The sequence below is a fragment of the Schistocerca gregaria genome, chromosome 5, assembly GCF_023897955.1.
Source record: "Schistocerca gregaria isolate iqSchGreg1 chromosome 5, iqSchGreg1.2, whole genome shotgun sequence".
NCBI lineage: Eukaryota > Metazoa > Arthropoda > Insecta > Orthoptera > Acrididae > Schistocerca > Schistocerca gregaria.
This window is the reverse complement of record NC_064924.1, coordinates 573055023-573073209: the sequence shown is the minus strand read 5'-3', so window position 1 is coordinate 573073209 and position 18187 is coordinate 573055023. Positions and strand designations below refer to the sequence as shown.

General features: G+C 43.7%; 1 protein-coding gene across 2 annotated transcripts in view; it reads right to left on the bottom strand.

Moving 5' to 3' along the window:
• Positions 1-18187, bottom strand: part of LOC126273003 (uncharacterized) — a 196934-nt gene that overhangs the window by 105114 nt on the left and 73633 nt on the right. For both annotated transcript variants that reach the window (XM_049976367.1, XM_049976366.1), the window contains exon 3: positions 17012-17109. In XM_049976367.1, the coding sequence (XP_049832324.1) occupies positions 17012-17109 (98 nt within the window). The remainder of the gene's footprint in view (positions 1-17011; positions 17110-18187) is intronic.

Here is an 18187-nt window from a genome sequence, read left to right as displayed (position 1 = left end):
GAATGGGAACTAAACCTTCTTTTTTGGGCAGTGTCGTCACTGGAGTACGACCCAGAAACGAAGCGTCGAAGCCGCGACTGGCACACATCGGGAGCCCAAAAACCGAAAAAAAGCAAGAATGAGCAAGTCGAAGTTGAAAACGACGACGATTGTCTTTTTCGACGCCAACGGTGTGGGCCACAGGGAGTTCGTTCCTCGAGGCCTAATCGTGAACGCTGCCTGCTATGTTCATGTGCTGGGAAAACTGCGAAGAAAGGTCGTCCCAGTGAGGAAGCAAGTCCCCCACTACCTGGCAGCTCCACCACGACAACGCTCCAAGCCACATTGCTCTGCACGTCCGTGAGTGGCTGCCGAAGCACAGCTTGTCAACGCTGCCGCAACCTCGCTGCAGTCCAGACATGGTTCCAGCCGACTTCCTTCTCTTCCAAGGGTCAAGACCGCCCAGAAAGGAATACGTTTTGGGTCGACTGATGCCATTCAAAGAGCTGTGACAAGGGTCCTTGCTGAGATCCCCAATGAAGCCTTCCAAGATGTCTAGCGTGGGTGGCAAAGCTGCTTGAAAAAGAGTGTAGATGCCCAAGGTAACTACTGCGAATAATATTAAACGTTTGTAACAACATCTGCGATACATCTATTGGTTATAAAAATGTCATTACTTTCCGGGCGCACCTTGTACATGACAGTCAGTTGTATGGACTCAGCGCAGTAAGATGGGTTGACAGAGGATACGTGCCAGAATGGCAGAAAGGAGCTATCGTGTTTGGACGTGTTGGTGAAAGCACACTGAACGAAACTGCCAGGTTTGTTGGTGGGACCGTCCATTGTGTCTACAAGGAATGATGTGCCACTCACAGCTATATGAGGTGCGACAATAAAGTAATGAGACTGATTTTCTTTGCAAGATGTGGCAACCCTGCAGGCTTCCGTAGGCACAATATTTTTGACCTTGGTCTATAAGCTGCTTGTAGTCCAAGCGACACATCGATGCAACTGCTCAGTCGTGAGTTGTGCTGTGATAAGTTAACGCGTGTTTGTGTCTCTCATCATGGAAGTGGAACCGCATAATATTGCGCAACGGTATGCCATTTCCTTTTGGGTTAAACTGGGCGAAAACGCGGCGACAATTTACGGTGAGCTTCAGACGGCTTTGGAGAGGAGGTTATATCAAGAGCTCAAGATTTTCGTTGGCATTAAATGCTTAGTGAAGGCAGAACGAATGTTGAAGATGAAGAGTGCAGTGGACGACCATCAACCTCACGGACGGATGTCAACTTGGCCAGGGTGCTGACCTCGTACGATCTGATCGAAGCGGTTCGTCTAATAATAACTGAAGATCTTGGCATGAGAAAGATTTGTGCAAAAATGGTCCGCAAAAATCTCACACCACAACAGCGAGAAACACAGATAAACGTGGCAGCCGATCTGTTAGAGCAAACGGAAATCAATCCAGAATTGTTGAGCCATGTTATCACTGCTGATAAAAGTTGGTTTTTTTCAGTACAGTCCAGAGACAAAACGCCAAAGTTCACAATAGTGCTCAAAGGGATCACCCAGACCAAAAAAAGCTTGCATGTTAAAGTCAAAAGTGAAATGCATGGTTATGTGCTTCTTTCATTCCAAGGGAATTGTTAATAAAGAGTGGGTACCTCCTGGACAAAAAGTTAATCATTATTACTACAAAGAAATTTTAGAAAGACTTCGTAAAAGAGTTCTTCGTGTCCGTGCCGACATTGCTGATAATTGGATTGTGCATCACCTTCCTGCGCCATCCCATACTGCTCTGTCAGTACAGCAACTTTTAACCTCAAATCTAATTTCAGTACTACCACAGCCACCTTATTCACCAGATATCGCTCCGTGCGACTTTTTTCTATTTCCAAGAGTCAAAACGGCGGTCTAGGGACACCATTTTAAAACAACACGAGATGTCCAAAATGCTCTGACGAGAGTCTTGGAGGACATTACAGAAGAAGAGTTCCAGAAATGTTGCCATCAATGGCGGAAGCGCTGGAAAAAGTGTGTGCAGTCAGAAGGGAACTACTTTGAAGGAGACAACACTAAGCTTGACTAAAATGGTAAGTAACATTTTTTTTCACATCAGTCTCATTACTTTATTGTCGCACCTCATATAACACGGCGTAAGACCACTATTTGTAAAAAGATACTATCCGTCAGGGACTGAAGTCGAGTATCACGCCTTTCCAATGAGAATCGGTTTCAAAACCAACAGGAGCTGCTGTCGGTGTGTGAAAATCCATCTTAACAGTTTCCGAGCGAACATCCCGATGGGATTTGTCATTTGAAGTCGCAGAATGACATTGCTCATAACGGCACATCAAGCCGAAAGTGTCAGTGGGCCACATAATACACAAATTGAACAGTAGGTGATTAGAGGCGTTCTGCGTGATCCGATGAGTCGCTATTTCGTCTCTTTTCAAAGTATGCGAGGCGTCGATTGCACCGATGGTCCAGTGAGGCGTTCAACCCGCAGTGTGTGGATGGTGCACCAAAGGAGGTTCTGTGATGTTATGGCGGTTTTCTCATACCATGACTTGGGGCTACTCATTCGGATACAAGCCAGGATGTTCTTTACAAACGTTGCCGGTGACCAAGTGTCGCCCCTCCTTGTACATCGTGCAAGCTATAATGACATGTCAGGGTTTTTTCTTGTTTTCCTTGTACTGTCAAAATTACTTTCAAAAAAATAATGAAATTACAATGAAATGAACACCCTTAGCTGCTTACAGTCAACGGGGACAGATGAAAATGTGTGCCCGGCCGGGGCTCGAATTCGGGATCTCCTGCTTACATGGCAGATGCTCTATCCATCTGAGCCATCGAGGACACACCGGATAGTGCGACTAAAGGGATTTATCTGTGGCGCGCCTCCCGCGAAACTCACATTCTCAACGTATTGTCCCGCACTACATTCGTAGAGCCCCCGCCCATTATACTCGTTACTAGCGGCGCGTTGCCGATTCCCGTAAGAGTTCTGGCACTGTTTGTGCATTCGCACAGAAGAAGATGGTCAAGTGGCCGGTGAGCCTTAACTATATATATACGAAGAAGGTATCTGTTCTTTCGGACATGGTAACACTGAGCCATTAAGGACACAGAAAGGAGTCTTATTAATTACTTATATTGATGAGCCAAAACATTATGACCACTGCCCAGCCGGCCGGAGTGGCCGAGCGGTTCTAGGCGCTACTGTCTGGAACCGCGCGACCGCTACGGTCGCAGGTTCGAATCCTGCCTCGGGCGTGGATGTGTGTGATGTCCTTAGGTTAGTTAGGTTTAAGTAGTTCTAAGTTCTAGGTGACTGATGACCTCAGAAGTTAAGTCCCAGAGTGCTCAGAGCTATTTTAACCATTTTTTTTAACCACTGCCCACCGTACGGTTGCATACCGCCTGGTGGCGTTGCGAGAACGTGACCGGTAAGGAAGTACGTAAGCAGAGCGGAGACGGCTGGGTAGTCATTCCAGCGAAGATACGGGTCGCAGATGGGGAAACCCGCTGAGATAAGCGGCATTGACAAAGGGCAGATTATTATTATCTGGAGCATGTGAACGGGTATCTCGAAAACGGCGTAGCTGCTCGAATGCTCATGTGCTATACTCGTGAGCGTCTATGAACAGTGGTAGGAGAGCACCGAAACTACCACTAGGTGCTAAATGGTTGGACGTCCACGAATCTTCACGGAGAGTGGGGTTCGGAGGTTTTCTCGACAAAGTAGGGTAGATGGCGATCTGTGGCACCTCTGGCGAAAAAGCGCCATGCTGGTGCACTCACACATGTTTCTGAACACACCATTTAGCGTTTATTCACGAATATTGTGCTCCACAGCAGACGACGCCTACGAGTTCACATGTTGACCCAACGACATCGTCAGTTACTAGTGTAGTGGACCCTGGATCAGCGGGGATTGGACCGTGGATCAATGGAAACGTGTCACCTGGGAGGATGAATCACATTTCTGATCGATGGTCTTCTCCGCATATGCGCCTATTCAGACGAACAGCGGCTCGAAACGAGCACACTGCCACGGAAACAGACTGGTGGGTGCAGTATTATACTATTATAGACATTCTCTTGTGCTTGCATGGGACCTGTGGTAGTAATCGAAGACACCGTGCCACCTGCGAACTTGCTGCATGCTTGATGCCTTCCCCGACTCTGACGGCGATGTCATCTTTCAGCAGTATAAACGCAGCGGTTTGAGGAGCATTGTAGTGTGGTCACGTTGATGTTTTGGCGACCAAATTCGGCTGATATAAATTCTATGGAACCCATCTGGGTCGCTATACGGCGCCTTCACCGCGTACGAAAATCAGCGGCCTGTTATTTACTCGAATTACGTGACCTGTGTTTGGACTTCTAATGCGTCGTACCTCCACAAACCTATAACAGACTGTCGCATCCGTGACAGGTGCATCAGTGACTTATTTCGTTCCAAAGACGGAGAAACAAGCTATTAAGCAGGTGTTCATTATGTTGTGGCTCACCGGAGTATGAATCCATTGTGTCTCAAAGGAGGTTTAAGTTCGTAGCGTTTCTCTGAAAGTTTAATAAACACAATAGATACACATAAGAAAGACTTTGGTCATCAATAACATAGCGGTCTAGGGCCCTGCAGTCATGGACTGTGCGGCTAGCCCCTCCCGGCGGAGGTTCGAGTCCTCCCTCGGGCATGGGTGTGTGCGTGTGTGTGTGTTTGTCCTTAGGATGATTTAGGCTAAGCAGTATGTAAGCTTAGAGACTGATGACCTTAGCATAGGATTTCACACGTTTTTTTTGAACAATAACGTATTCTCCTTCACTATTTATAACAGTCTGCCAACTCTGGGATAACTTTTCGATTCCGCCACTGTAGAAATTACGAGGTTTTGAAGCGAAGAATTCGTCGAGCCATGTTCCGAGACCATTTTCATCCGGAATGGAAGTTCCTCGAAAGTTGTCAGGCAAAGAGCGGAAAAGGTGAAAATCTGAGGGCGCAAGATCATATCGTGAAGAAGCGTCACTTCACACTATCTTTCTGGTCGTTGCTCTTGGACTGAGTCTGCAAGACGTCTCAGTAGTAGACAATAAATGTCAGCAGTGATGGTTGCACTTCGGGGAAGCAATTCGTAGTACACCACACCACTGCTGTTCTACCAGATGCACAACATAATTTCTTGTGGATACACGCAGGCCTTTGTACGTGGAGTCGCTGTGTTGTTTGGGCTCAACCATTCCTTCCTTTTCCTTACGTTAGCGTACAGGCAACATTTCTTGTCACCAGTAATGATACTGGGTAGGAGCAGTCGGTGTTGCTCACGAACCAATTGATGACGAGCAAGCACAGATTCACATGTGGCGAGCCACTAATTTTTGTTATTTTGGGTTAGAGCACGAACCACCCATACACCCGACTTTCGAACCTTCCCCATTGCACACAAACATCGCACGTTGGTGGAATGATCACAGTTCATCACATTTGCCAGGTCTCGAGTACACTGACTTGGATCATTGTGGATTAAAGCGTTTAAACGATTTTCATCAAACCCCGAAAGTCTTCCTGAACGTGGAGTCACTAATGTCAAAACGATTTTCCTTAAAACGAGAAAACGGTTTTCTTCCCTTGCTTTGTCTAATGGCATTATCCCCAACCCGGCGCAGATGTTTCTGGCTGTTCCGCTGCTGTCACCCCTCTGTTAAACTAAACAAAAGGATACGTCGGAAATTTTCCGATTTCTCAACTTAAGACTCCATATTCTAGCGTCCGCAGATCCACTCACTATCTCCAAATGACAAAACGACTTTATGTAAATTCAGATAGCAACTGTGATGTACAATGAAAAAGTGACAATCACTAAACAGACCCACAGAGTTCGGAATACCTACAGGCAAAAAGAGAAAGAAAAAGAAACGCTACGAGTTTATCCACCAACGTAATACAATATCTTTTTGATGTGACCTCTCTTTTGTCTGTCTTTCTCCTTCTTTGGATTTCCTCCCCCTGTCCTTGATCTGTTAAGATGTATGTCCCATTGTAAACTCATATAAGTGATAATAATTGTTTATTTCTTAACATTAATCTCTTTAATGTGCCATTGGCTCCTTCCCAGGTGGAAATCTGAATGAGTCTTGTTGCACGATCGCGAATAACCAGCTTGAACGATAATTGTAGTAATTGCTTAGAACTTGCACATCATTTGATTAAAAAATTACGACTGATCAAATCAGCGCACTTAATAAAATGCGAAGCCAAGCCAGTTATTCCGGGGGTATTATATATGCGTTTTACATATTTTAAATCCCTAGACCTTTCGTCAGTTTAGCTCGTCCAGTTGTAATTAGAGTGAGTTAACTGGCGACCGCTCGTACGGCTATCAAAATAGATCATTAACATGCTACAAATGCAATTTTATTTTAAAATTTATTTCATGACTATTGGTGCCTTTTTCTTGTAACGCAGCTCTCGTCCATTCTTATATCGAAAAGCTCATAAAAATTAAAATGGAAGGAAATTTATTGGATTTTAGTAACGAAATTAAAGGAAAGATTGTAAAAATAAGGAAATTATGCAATTAATAAATTCTTGCAAAGACATCAGTGTTAAAGGCTACAACACAAGGTAAGATAACATACCGCTCATCCCACCTAGTCCTGCTTTCTGTAGCTGTAATTTCTTTTATTTGAGACTTTAAGAGTAGAAAATTTAGTCGGTAGTAATATTGGTAACTAATAAGCAATTATTGTGTACTTTGTAAAAACCGGTCTCAGAATGGCGGATATTCTTAATTAGGCCCGGGCAGTTTGTAGTAACGATTAGCTTTTGTCTTGCAAAGAAGTATTTGATAGTGTTGAGCAGCACGGAGATACCATCTGTAAGCTGTTTACATGTTAGCTGCATTACGATAAATAACATTTTCGACAAATAGCGTCAGCAGTTCAGGGTAATGGCTTCTTCTCATACAGAAACTGAGTCTAATCAGATACCAGACGGAGAATTCGCCTTTGAAACCTGTTAATCCTATCACGTTAATTTTACAAAAACCAGGAGCCTTGGCTAGTAATGCAACCAGTCCGAATCAGAAACAGGAAGATATGAATGAGCAAACAAGACGATTTGACTAGCCAGGTCACAAGAATTAACGAGAAGGTCAAAAATCAGACTGAACAGTTAAAAACTGAGATTGCTAGTTATAGGTCCAACGAGTTGCGAGCTTATCTAGATACTATAAGTAACGATATCTAAAACTTAAAAAACCACCATTACATTTACTCCCGAATCTCGAAAAATTGGCTGTGGAGAAATAAAAAACATGGAACATCTTGTAAGATATCGAAATTGTCCTGCACGTCGCTCTGGTGAGTATGGTGGATGAGGAGGTGGTTGGTGGAAGTGTACTCAGGTTTTGTCCCCAGTAATGATTCTTGCAAGGAAGCCATCACCTTCTCATTCAAAGCGCCAAAGAAGTTCTTCACTAGCATCAACACGTCGTTCTCTCATTTCAGGAGTAAGCTGCCGTGCAGAAAATTTGTGAAACTGGAGCACATCATGCACAATGTGGTGTGCTGACCGATGACTAATCTGTAAACATGCTGCAATGTCATTCAGTGTCTGTCAGTTTTCCTTCACTATGATTTCAACTGCTGCAATGATCTGTGGAATCACAACTCGTTGTGAGTGACCTAGACGAGGAGCATCTTCCACTGAAGTCACATCATTTGCGAAATTCCGACTCCATTCGTAGGCTTGCTGCTGTGACAAACATGCATCAACGTAATGAACCTTCATTCGTTGATGAATTTAAATAGGTTTCACACCTTCACTACGCAAAAACCAAATAACAAAAAAATGTTCAAATGTGTGCGAAATATTAGGGGAATTAACTGCTAAGGTCATCAGTCTCTAAGCTTACACAGTACTTAACCTAAATTATCCTAAGGACAAACACACACACCCATGCCCGAGGTAGGACTCGAACCTCCGCCGGGACCAGCCGAATAACAGAACGCTGTTCTTCCCTGGTGCAAGTCGCAAATGGGGCGGTCCCATTTACATTGATACTCCGACGGTAAGTGTGCATCTCCACTATGCTGCCATCTACAGGCCATTCTGTATTGTTTGTAGCACGCTTACCAACTTACAGGATAACGGCGCGAAATTTTGATTTGTTATTACAAATTTAAGGTTTTCATTTGACTCACCTTCGTACATACCCAGTGAAAATACATACGACGATGAAATACACAGCAGTAATCTGATACCAGAAAACGTTACAACTAGGATAACGTGGTCAGAGCCGACTCCTCCATTTTATTAAACTAAACCCTATCAAAGCACAAACAGCTTCAAATGTTCAACTTAATGACTATCAGTAATAACGACTAAGACAGAAACTTCAATAACAGTTGCGGCGCGTTTGGTTTCTCGAAGCTGTACGTGAAATTTTGTTGGCGCGCTACCTCACAAGCAAGCAAGCAAGCATGACGCGGCCACTGCGAACCACTCGACACAGAGAGTGGTCCGGCTAGTGACACGAAAATTGAGATTGACGGAAATTCAAATGGTTATCATCCACCAGATTGTGACACAATACGCTGAACATGACATGTTTCAGACATATTACTTACATCAACAACGAACTACTAGAATTGGGGGGGGGGGGGGGGGGGGGTTGAGGGGGGCAGTGTAATATCAGATCAATTACTTGCTAGCATGACCCAATAACAAAAAGGATTGGAGGACGTTATTCGCACCGAGAACTCTTTTCTCAAATGACCGTGGCGAGAGCTTAATGTTCCATGCGCAACATATTTAAGATACATTGTCACACCTTGTAAGCCCTTTATATTTCGAATCTCTAATGTGACCACGTGCCGCTACTGGATGTCTTGTTCCTAATTTAGACTGAACTCAATGTCCTAAACTACGGTAGAGAGCTGCCTATCGTCATTGTGTTAATTTGTTGAATTAACGACCACTCCTGACTAGTCTCGTTATTGCATGGCTAGCTTTGAGGGATGAAATAGTGAAGGCAGCAGAGGATCAAATAGGTAAAAAGACGAGGGCTAGTAGAAACCCTTGGGTAACAGAAGAAATATTCAATTTGATTGATGAAAGGAGAAAATATAAAAATGCAGTAAATGAAGCAGGCAAAAAGGAATACAAACGTCTCAAAAATGAGATCGACAGGACGTGGAAAATTGCTAAGCAGGGATGGCTAGAGGACAAATGTAAGGATGTAGAGGCTTATCTCACTAGGGGTAAGATAGATACTGCCTACAGGAAAATTAAAGAGACCTTTGGAGAAAAGAAAACCACTTGTATGAATATCAAGAGCTCAGATGGAAACCCAGTTCTCAGCAAAGAAGGGAAAGCAGAAAGGTGGAAGGAGTATATAGAGGGTCTATACAACTGCGATGTACTTGAGGACAATATTATGGAAATGGAAGAGGATGTAGATGAAGATGAAATAGGAGATACGATATTGCGTGAAGAGTTTGACAGAGCACTCAAAGATCTGAGTCGAAACAAGGCCCCAGGAGTAGACCACATTCCATTGGAACTACTGACGGCCTTGGGAGAGCCAGTCCTGACAAAAATCTACCATCTGGTGAGCAAGATGTATGAGACAGGTGAAATACCCTCAGACTTCAAGAAGAATATAATAATCCCAATCCCAAAGAAAGCAGGTGTTGACAGATGTGAAAGTTACCGAACTATCAGTTTAATAAATCACAGCTGCAAAATACTAACGCGAATTCTTTACAGACGAATGGAAAAACTGATAGAAGCCGACCTCGGGGAAGATCAGTTTGGATTCCACAGAAATGTTGGAACACGTGAGGCAATACTGACCCTACGACTTATCTTAGAAGAAAGATTAAGGAAAGGCAAACCTACGTTTCTAGAATTTGTAGACTTAGAGAAAGCTTTTGACAATGTTGACAGGAATACTCTCTTTCAAATTCTGAAGGTGGCAGGGGTAAAATACAGAGAGCGAAAGGCTATTTACAATTTGTACAGAAACCAGACGGCAGTTATAAGAGTCGAGGGGTATTAAAAGGAAGCAGTGGTTGGGAAGGGAGTGAGAGAGGGTTGTAACCTGTCCCCAATGTTATTCAATCTGTATAGTTAGCAAGCAATAAAGGAAACAAAAGAAAAGTTCGGAGTAGGTATTAAAATCCATGGAGAAGAAATAAAAACCTTGAGGTTCGCTGATGACATTGTAATTCTGTCAGAGACAGCAAATGACTTGGAAGAGTAGTTGAACGGAATGGACAACGTCTTGAAAGGAGGGTATAAGATGAACATCAACAAAAGCAAAACGAGGATAATGGAATGTAGTTGAATTAAGTCGGGTGGTGCTGAGGGAATTAGATTAGGAAATGAGACACGTAAAGTAGTAAATGAGTGTTGCTATTTGGGGAGCAAAATAACTGATGATGGTCGAAGTAGAGAGGATATAACATGTAGACTGGCAATGGCAAGGAAAGCCTTCCTGAAGAAGAGAAATTTGTTAAGATCGAGTATTGATTTAAGTGTTAGGAAGTCGTTTCTGAAAGTATTTGTATGGAGTGTAGCCATGTATGGAAGTGAAACATGGACGATAAATAGCTTAGACAAGAAGAGAATAGAAGGTTTCGAAATGTGGTGCTACAGAAGAATGCTGAAGATTAGATGGATTGGTCACATAATTAATGAGGAGGTATTGAGTAGAATTGGGGAGAAGAGGAGTTTGTGGCACAACTTGACTAGAAGAAGGAATCGGTTGGTAGGACATGTCCTGAGACATCGAGGATCACCAATTTAGTATGGGAGGGCATCGTGGAGCGTAAAAATCGTAGAGGGAGACAAAGAGATAAATACACTAAACAGATTCAGAAGGATGAAGGTTGCAGTAGGTACTGGGAGATGAAGAAGCTTGCACAGGATAGAGTAGCCCGGAGAGCTGCATCAAACCAGTCTCAGGACTGAACAACCCTATGAATGAATTACAGTTCCTAGCAGTTATAAAATGGGCAGGGTAGACAACATGAGTGAGGGTGCTTGCTAAACTAAATGGTGGTTACTGCTCATGCAGATTTAAATCTGTGTCACGAGTGATGAATTCTTACCAGAGCTCTATCAGTTTTACATTATAGTGCTATTTTTGAAATGGCAAGAGTGAATTTTAATGTTTTAATCTAACTTTTGCCATAAATATTCGAAATCGGGCTTTGGCGTGGATACATGTGTTGCTTTCAAATGGCTCTGAGTTCTTTCCTGTGCTTGCCATACCGGTCTGCCCTGTTGGTTTATTCGCACTGTTTAGCCATTGTTCTGCGCCTGCATATTCGTGTCATTACTGTCTGAGAGACGTTTACGCGATTCATTGCCACGTAGCTGCGCTCGCAACGCTTGTCTTTGCTCCCGCCCTCGATTTTCTTAGGTAACCACCAAAGCCCGATAGTTCTATTTTGTTACGTATGTCTGTAACTGAATTTGATGCATTCTGTAGTCGCTTTACTCCCAATGGTAGTCAGTTATAGAAGTGGATTCTTGGATTTCTGCCGCCAGCAGTCGGTTATGTGTGGCGCCGTCACGGCATCTTGCCTGGAGGCGAGAGTGATTTGCTACTTCACTGATGCTGCCGCGGCCTAAATTTTTATATTCTGAGAAATTTTGCTATATATATTTTTTTAAATTCATTAGTAGTAATTGAGGCTGAAAGGGCAAACTAATATGTCTCAATCCCATTGTGCTTGGCTGATTCGCCCTCAAATTGAATGTTTGAATAATTTGGTTTTCTATTGCCCTGGCCTGGAAAATCGTAAAAAATTAAGTCTTATGTCCAGTGAATAGACTCATTTAGACAAGATAATAGTTTGTCTTTGAGACTGGCTGGTTCTAGTGGTAACGTTTGTTAATCTTTGTATTATGAGGGTAGCCCAGAAAGTAATGCACCGCATTTTGTCTTCAAGAATTCTTTATTGAACAAAATGAGAGTTACACACACAAAAGAATGGTGTTTTATCTACACACCCCGCTTTACCGCGTAATGCCCCTCACGTTCTATGGCCTTCCTCCAACGCGATACAAGGCGCGCATGCCCTGTCGGTACCAATCCTTGTCATGGTGGCGTAGCCTGTGCTTCACTGTGTTAACTTCCTTTGCTGACTGACAGATGCAGCGCCGACTGCCGAGTCGTAATGCGTCTGTCCTTGCGAATGACAACATCAGCTCGCTGCAGTATGTCAGGTGTGACAGCCGTGGACAGTCTCCCCGACTGCTGCAAATCGTGGACTCCTCCGAACCACCTTCTGATGACCTCAGCCTCCGTGCCCGGCGACTAATCGTACTTCTGTCGACAGTAGATTCTCCACAGACTTTGCACAAGCATTTGTGAATTTTCCCCACACTTCCTTTCTCTGCAGTGAGAAATCCAATGAAGGCACGTTGCTTGTAACATCACCTACAGACGCCATTTTGGAACTGTCCTGCTGCTACGCTATCTGTCGGAAGTGACGGAAACTTGGCGCGCTGACTCACGAAACTCCAAATAATACATAGGTAACGTTTCGCATTCGTGGCGTTGTTTTCGTCAAAGAAAAAAAAATGCGGCACATTACCTTCTGGGCAACCCTCGTATTTCCGTATTTCCACTTTATGTAGATTTTGGAGAAGTTACATTTAATTGCCTCGCAGGAGCAAAACTATTTTTTAATTGATCCTTTATAACTTGCTCATCTGCTGGGGAAATTGACAACTACTTGGCCCACTGTTTAGGTGTATTTAACTTTTTATTATTCTGTTATCTACTTGTTTTTACATTTTTAGAGGAATTTTATGCCCTTTAATTATTTGTCTAGGAAGAACATTGATTATTTGAGCCTGTGCGGTTAAGTGCAGTCTCAGCACGACTATGGTTTGCCAGTAAATTATCTGTCCAATCTCAACTTAATATTGTATATGAGACGTAATTTTACTGTAATTTTGGCATAAAGGGGCTGACTGAGTATCCATGTTTATTTCCCTGAGGGATGATATCAGTTGCTGAAATTGTGACTGATTGAAATATGAAATGTTATTTATTGTCATCATTACAACCAGTTAAACTGAGTGATTGTTAATTTAGTTCTGAACTTAAATACGGAGTGTATAACAATGAATGCTGCTGCCCCTGCATGTTTTGGGGTCCTTCCTTCCGCTACACAGCCACTTGCGCTGCACCTTGCGTCATTTTAGCTCAAAGACGTATCAGTAGGTTCATAAAAGGAAATCAGTCAAAAGACACAGTCCGAGTAAGTAATTAGATACACTTTGGTCAGGAATATGGAATTTTTGGAGAGGGCGTGACAATCTACCTTCCATAAGGAATAGAATTTAATTAATGACCAAGTAAGCAAGTATATAAGAATTCTGTGAAAAATGTCTGAGATAGCGCAGATCTACAGATTTGTTCAAAAATTGTTGGATATTGAACAAAAAACAGGGATCGTTAGATGAAATTAAGATCGGTGCACAGCTATTGGAACATGTCATAACAGGTGATAAAACATGGGTTTACGAATTTGACATCGAAAACTAAGTTCGTGGTCTCGCGGTCGCGTTTTCGCTTCCCGAGAGTGGGTTCCTGGGTTCGATTCCCAGTGGGGTCAGGGATTTTCATCTGCCTCGAGATTACTGGGTGTTTGTGTTGTCCTCATCATTTCATCATGATTCATGAAAGTGGCGAGAGGAAGGTCGGGAATTTGTACGGGCGCTGATAACTGTGCAGTTGAGTGCCCCACAAACCAAACATCATCATCATCATCGAAACTAAGGCTCGTTCATCCCTGTCAGAAGAAAAAATAACAAAAGCTTCAAAAAGTCATCATCTCAGATTAAATTATAAACTCATCCCGTAGAGACATTAGTCTTGGAGCACACCACAACGTCAAAGAAATTCGAGGCACTGTGTTCCAGTTATCATCTGGGAGCGGCACAAGGCTGAGGACACAGCCAGTTCGCCGAAGTGCCACATGTTACGTCAAGGTGCAGCAAAGTTTCTCGTAACGAGGTGTCAACGCAGCAGCATCCCAACCAGCGCTGCATTCGTTAATTGCCAGACAGCTGAACAGTCACTAGGGTGCTGTTTTGTTACTCATACCGCTGGAGCCACCAGGCAGAGGTTCGAACTGGCAACTGTAACCAGTGGGCTATGAACACCCCACAACCTGCTCACCAATATCCGTGGTTTGGAGCGCCGCGCCACTTTGCCTCCCCACCAGCCTGCGACAGCGGCCGCTATGGGGGCTATGACCGTGAGATGATGACTCAGCTCCTGGTGCGTCAGCATTGCCGAGCCGCCGCACTACCTCCCAGCCAATCCCCATGGGCTGCGACGTCGACGCCTGACCACACCCTTAGAACATGAATACCAGAGGCCAATGCTAGGACGAGTCACTGGGCAAGAGCGCGTGTCTTTAAGTACTGTAGCTTCATCTCCTACGGACTCTAATACCACTAGACAAACCGTAGAATGACTAATGCCGAGGTGGGAAAGCCACTGCCGCACTTATCACTAGAAGATCGGCTGTGCCACCCCTCCCCTGCAGTCATGGCAGCTCTGACCCATCCATTTTGGCACTCAACAGGGTACAAGCGACTGCCTATCTTGCTGCACTGCTCCAATAGCTATCCCAGAACTAGTTCCAGAAGTGCTTTTGGACATTTCATACTGGACTGGCATAAGTGCATAATTTCTAACGGGAACTATTTTAAAGGAGATAACAGTGGTGTAGACAAAAAACTCGCGCTGTTTTTTGAACACATCTCATACTTTGTCGATAACTGAAAATGAAAATTATATTTACCTGAGTATTTTAACGTAGTTTATTCTAATTACAATGCAGTTAATTATTTTCTCTCCTTCTAGTAACAGTTTAGCATCAGTCGCTGAATCAATGAAGAACTCCAAACGGTTGAAGAAAGGTGCAGAGGTCATAACACATTTCAAAAGCAGTCGTCAAACAGATGTGTACAATTGCAAGCCTGTACCGCCAATGTCGGGTTGTAGTAGAATTATTCACGACGTTTTATGCTAGTTTTTCTGTAGGCCGAAAATCTCCTTCGTACGAATAAAGGTACCTTGTAAAACTCGACCTGCTCTCATTATCCGTGAGACGCATAGGGCCAACTGGGTGACGTGATGAAACACAGGAGCGTTATTCTGTGGGCAGCGATTCAAACCCTCGTCCGGCCATCCAGATTTGGAGTTTTCGTGATTTCTCCAAATCACTTGAGGAGACTGCTGAGATGGTTTCAATTTCCTGCCCTGTCCCTCCCCCAGTTCCGAGTTCGTGTTCCGTCCCTAGTGGCATCATCGTCAAGCTACGTTAAACCCCCGTATTTCTTCCTTCCAGAGAGCTACTGAAAGCAACGACCAGGTAGATACCACCTTTCGCGACCTCCAGAAGGCGTATCACGCTGTTCTGAACTGTCGCTTAGCGAATGGGATCTGGAAAAAGCTTTACCACTGAGTTCAGGACGTAGCAGCAGACTGAACTCAACTCAACTCAAGACATTGTTCTGACGGGGCGAAATCGTCGTATGTAAAATTAATATCGGAAGTACACCGAGGCAGTGTTTTCGTCTGATGCAGCTCTCCACGCTAGACTGTGTTATGCAGACCTCTTCATTTCTGCATAATTATTGCAACTTGGCCGGCCGCGGTGGTCTCGCGGTTCTAGGCGCGCAGTCCGGAACCGTGCGACTGCTACGGTCGCAGGTTCGAATCCTGCCTCGGGCATGGATGTGCGTGATGTCCTTAGGTTAGTTAGGTTTAAGTAGTTCTAAGTTCTAGGGGACTGATGACCACAGCAGTTGAGTCCCATAGTGCTCAGAGCCATTTGAACCATTTATTGCAACTTGCATCCATTTGTACTGAAGCCTTCATCTCCCTCTATAACTTTTACTTCCGCCTCCCTCAAATGGTCCAAATGGCTCTGAGCACTATGGGACTTAACTTCTGAGGTCATCAGTCCCCTAGAACTTAGAACTACTAAAACCTAACTAACCTAAGGACATCACACACATCCATGCCCGAGGCAGGATTCGAACCTGCGACCGTAACGGTCACGCGGTTTCAGACTGTAGCGCCTGGAACCGCTCGGCCACCCCGGCCGGCACCCCCCTCACTCTCACCCCCCTCCCACCTCCCCCTCTCATCCCCCTCACCCCCACACACACACACATTCTCCCATTACTAAATTGGTAATTCTTAGGTTTTTGTCATTATGGTTCATAGAATATAGAAACGCTCTGGTGGGCACCATCAGAAGTTCCTTGAAGCTGTTCGCAGATAATGCTGTTGTCTTTAGGAAGGTTACAACGCCAGAAAATTGTAGATGAATCCGCAGAGGAGCTACACTTTTGCAGAGACTGGCAGTTCATCATCGGTGCAAATAAATATTAGCTTCCGTACCGACGAAAACTGAATCGACCGCATAAAACGAGTAGGATAGCAGATGGCAGATTGAGATTCAATATCACAATTATAAAGAGGTGTAATTCACGCACGGGCAAAATATTTTAACAAAAAACTAATTCGCCCGATTCTTGTCTTTACTCGCCCGTGAGGAACCCGTGCCAGATAGCAGCAGTTGACGAGACAGTGCAGTTACAAAGAAGAACACCACGTTTCGTTGTGGACTCGTTTAGTAAACTCGAGTGTGTTATCGAGATATTCACGAAACTCTCCAGGCATTACAGGTGATGGTTTGGCATCACAGTGGACTTTCCTGTTACAATTCGGAAAAATTAGACAAAGTATTATTTCCTCCGACATACATAATGGTAATATCCAAGAAATTTGAGCTCGTACGGAAAATAACCAACAGTCTTTCATGAGCACGATTCGCGAATACATTAGGAAAGAAGGAAAATACAGAGGTACACAAATTATCATCCGTTTTAATTCGTGAAGGAGGTGTGCGGATTGTAGATGCAGATATAAATTCAACATCCTCTAGTAGAGAGACATTTCTGTAGGATACTTACGTATCATTCTTTGGGCGACTTTGTACTTCCAGAAACCGTATCCACCAGCTGCTAACATAGCCATCACTCCAACAACTATCCATGCAGTTGCTTCAGTCCTAGAACATCAATAAGAAATCCGTTTGAGACTTCCGAAAATTATGTCCACGCCATGTTATTATGAACAGTTGCACTTTAAAAGAGTCAACGTGATGGTTTGAAAGTGTCGAGTAGCTCTCAGAACGGGAATAGTCCAACGATTCTCCAACTACATCCCAACGCAAAGGGTAGACTAATCGCCATTTGTAGTCGGATACAAAGAGGGCGGGCATGTTCATGTGAGTTGCAGTAAGTACATGCACGATGATTTTACCTATGGTGGAAGACGAATTCGTTCCTGCACGCTGGGAGGTAACCTATCTCTTTTCGGTAACTGTGTAAATTTAAAGACCTAACGAAGAAAATTGTCATTAGGTTCTATTAGAAGGTGAGGAAACGTACCACTGTGCGCTTCCTAGGATGGCGTGAGTACAAAATGGAGTGCTGTATCCAACAATGAGTGGATTGCATTCATTCAGTCAGTCAGTCCTTCATCCATCGTGTTCCGCAGATCCCGTCAAGAAGAATATTCACGGATGTGGAACGTGTCAAGGTACAGATTAACAAAAGACAAGAACATCATCAAAACTTAATCTGAGTCAAGAAGTAGCGTCAGACATTGAAAGTAATGTGTACAGGTTATAACGTTACCGCCTATACTTTGAAGCAGAACTTGAGTTTAACTATCAACTCTAGTAATAGGCAATCTTCAAGTTACGTAAATGATTTATTGAAAATACTCTGTTTGGTGGCAATGTTATAAGAACAAATGGGGACGAACCATTAAATTATATCTTTCTAATCTATCGTAACCTGCATGACAAAGAAGATCAATTATCACTATTATCACTTTCTTGGCTAGATTTCTGAAATTAACTAGGCCCACAGTTCTCTTGGAGAACGATTCGATTGGCGGCTTTTTACTTATTTGGCCACGAAAAGAGATTAAGTTTTCCCTTCGGTAAAAAGTAACCAGAAAGATTATCGCACTTCGAAAAATAACTATGAGTGCAGGTTGTAACGAATGTAACATCTAAATGGTAATCACGTACGAAATAGCGCATAAAAAGATCGCGAACCAAATGAAAAGACTTCGTA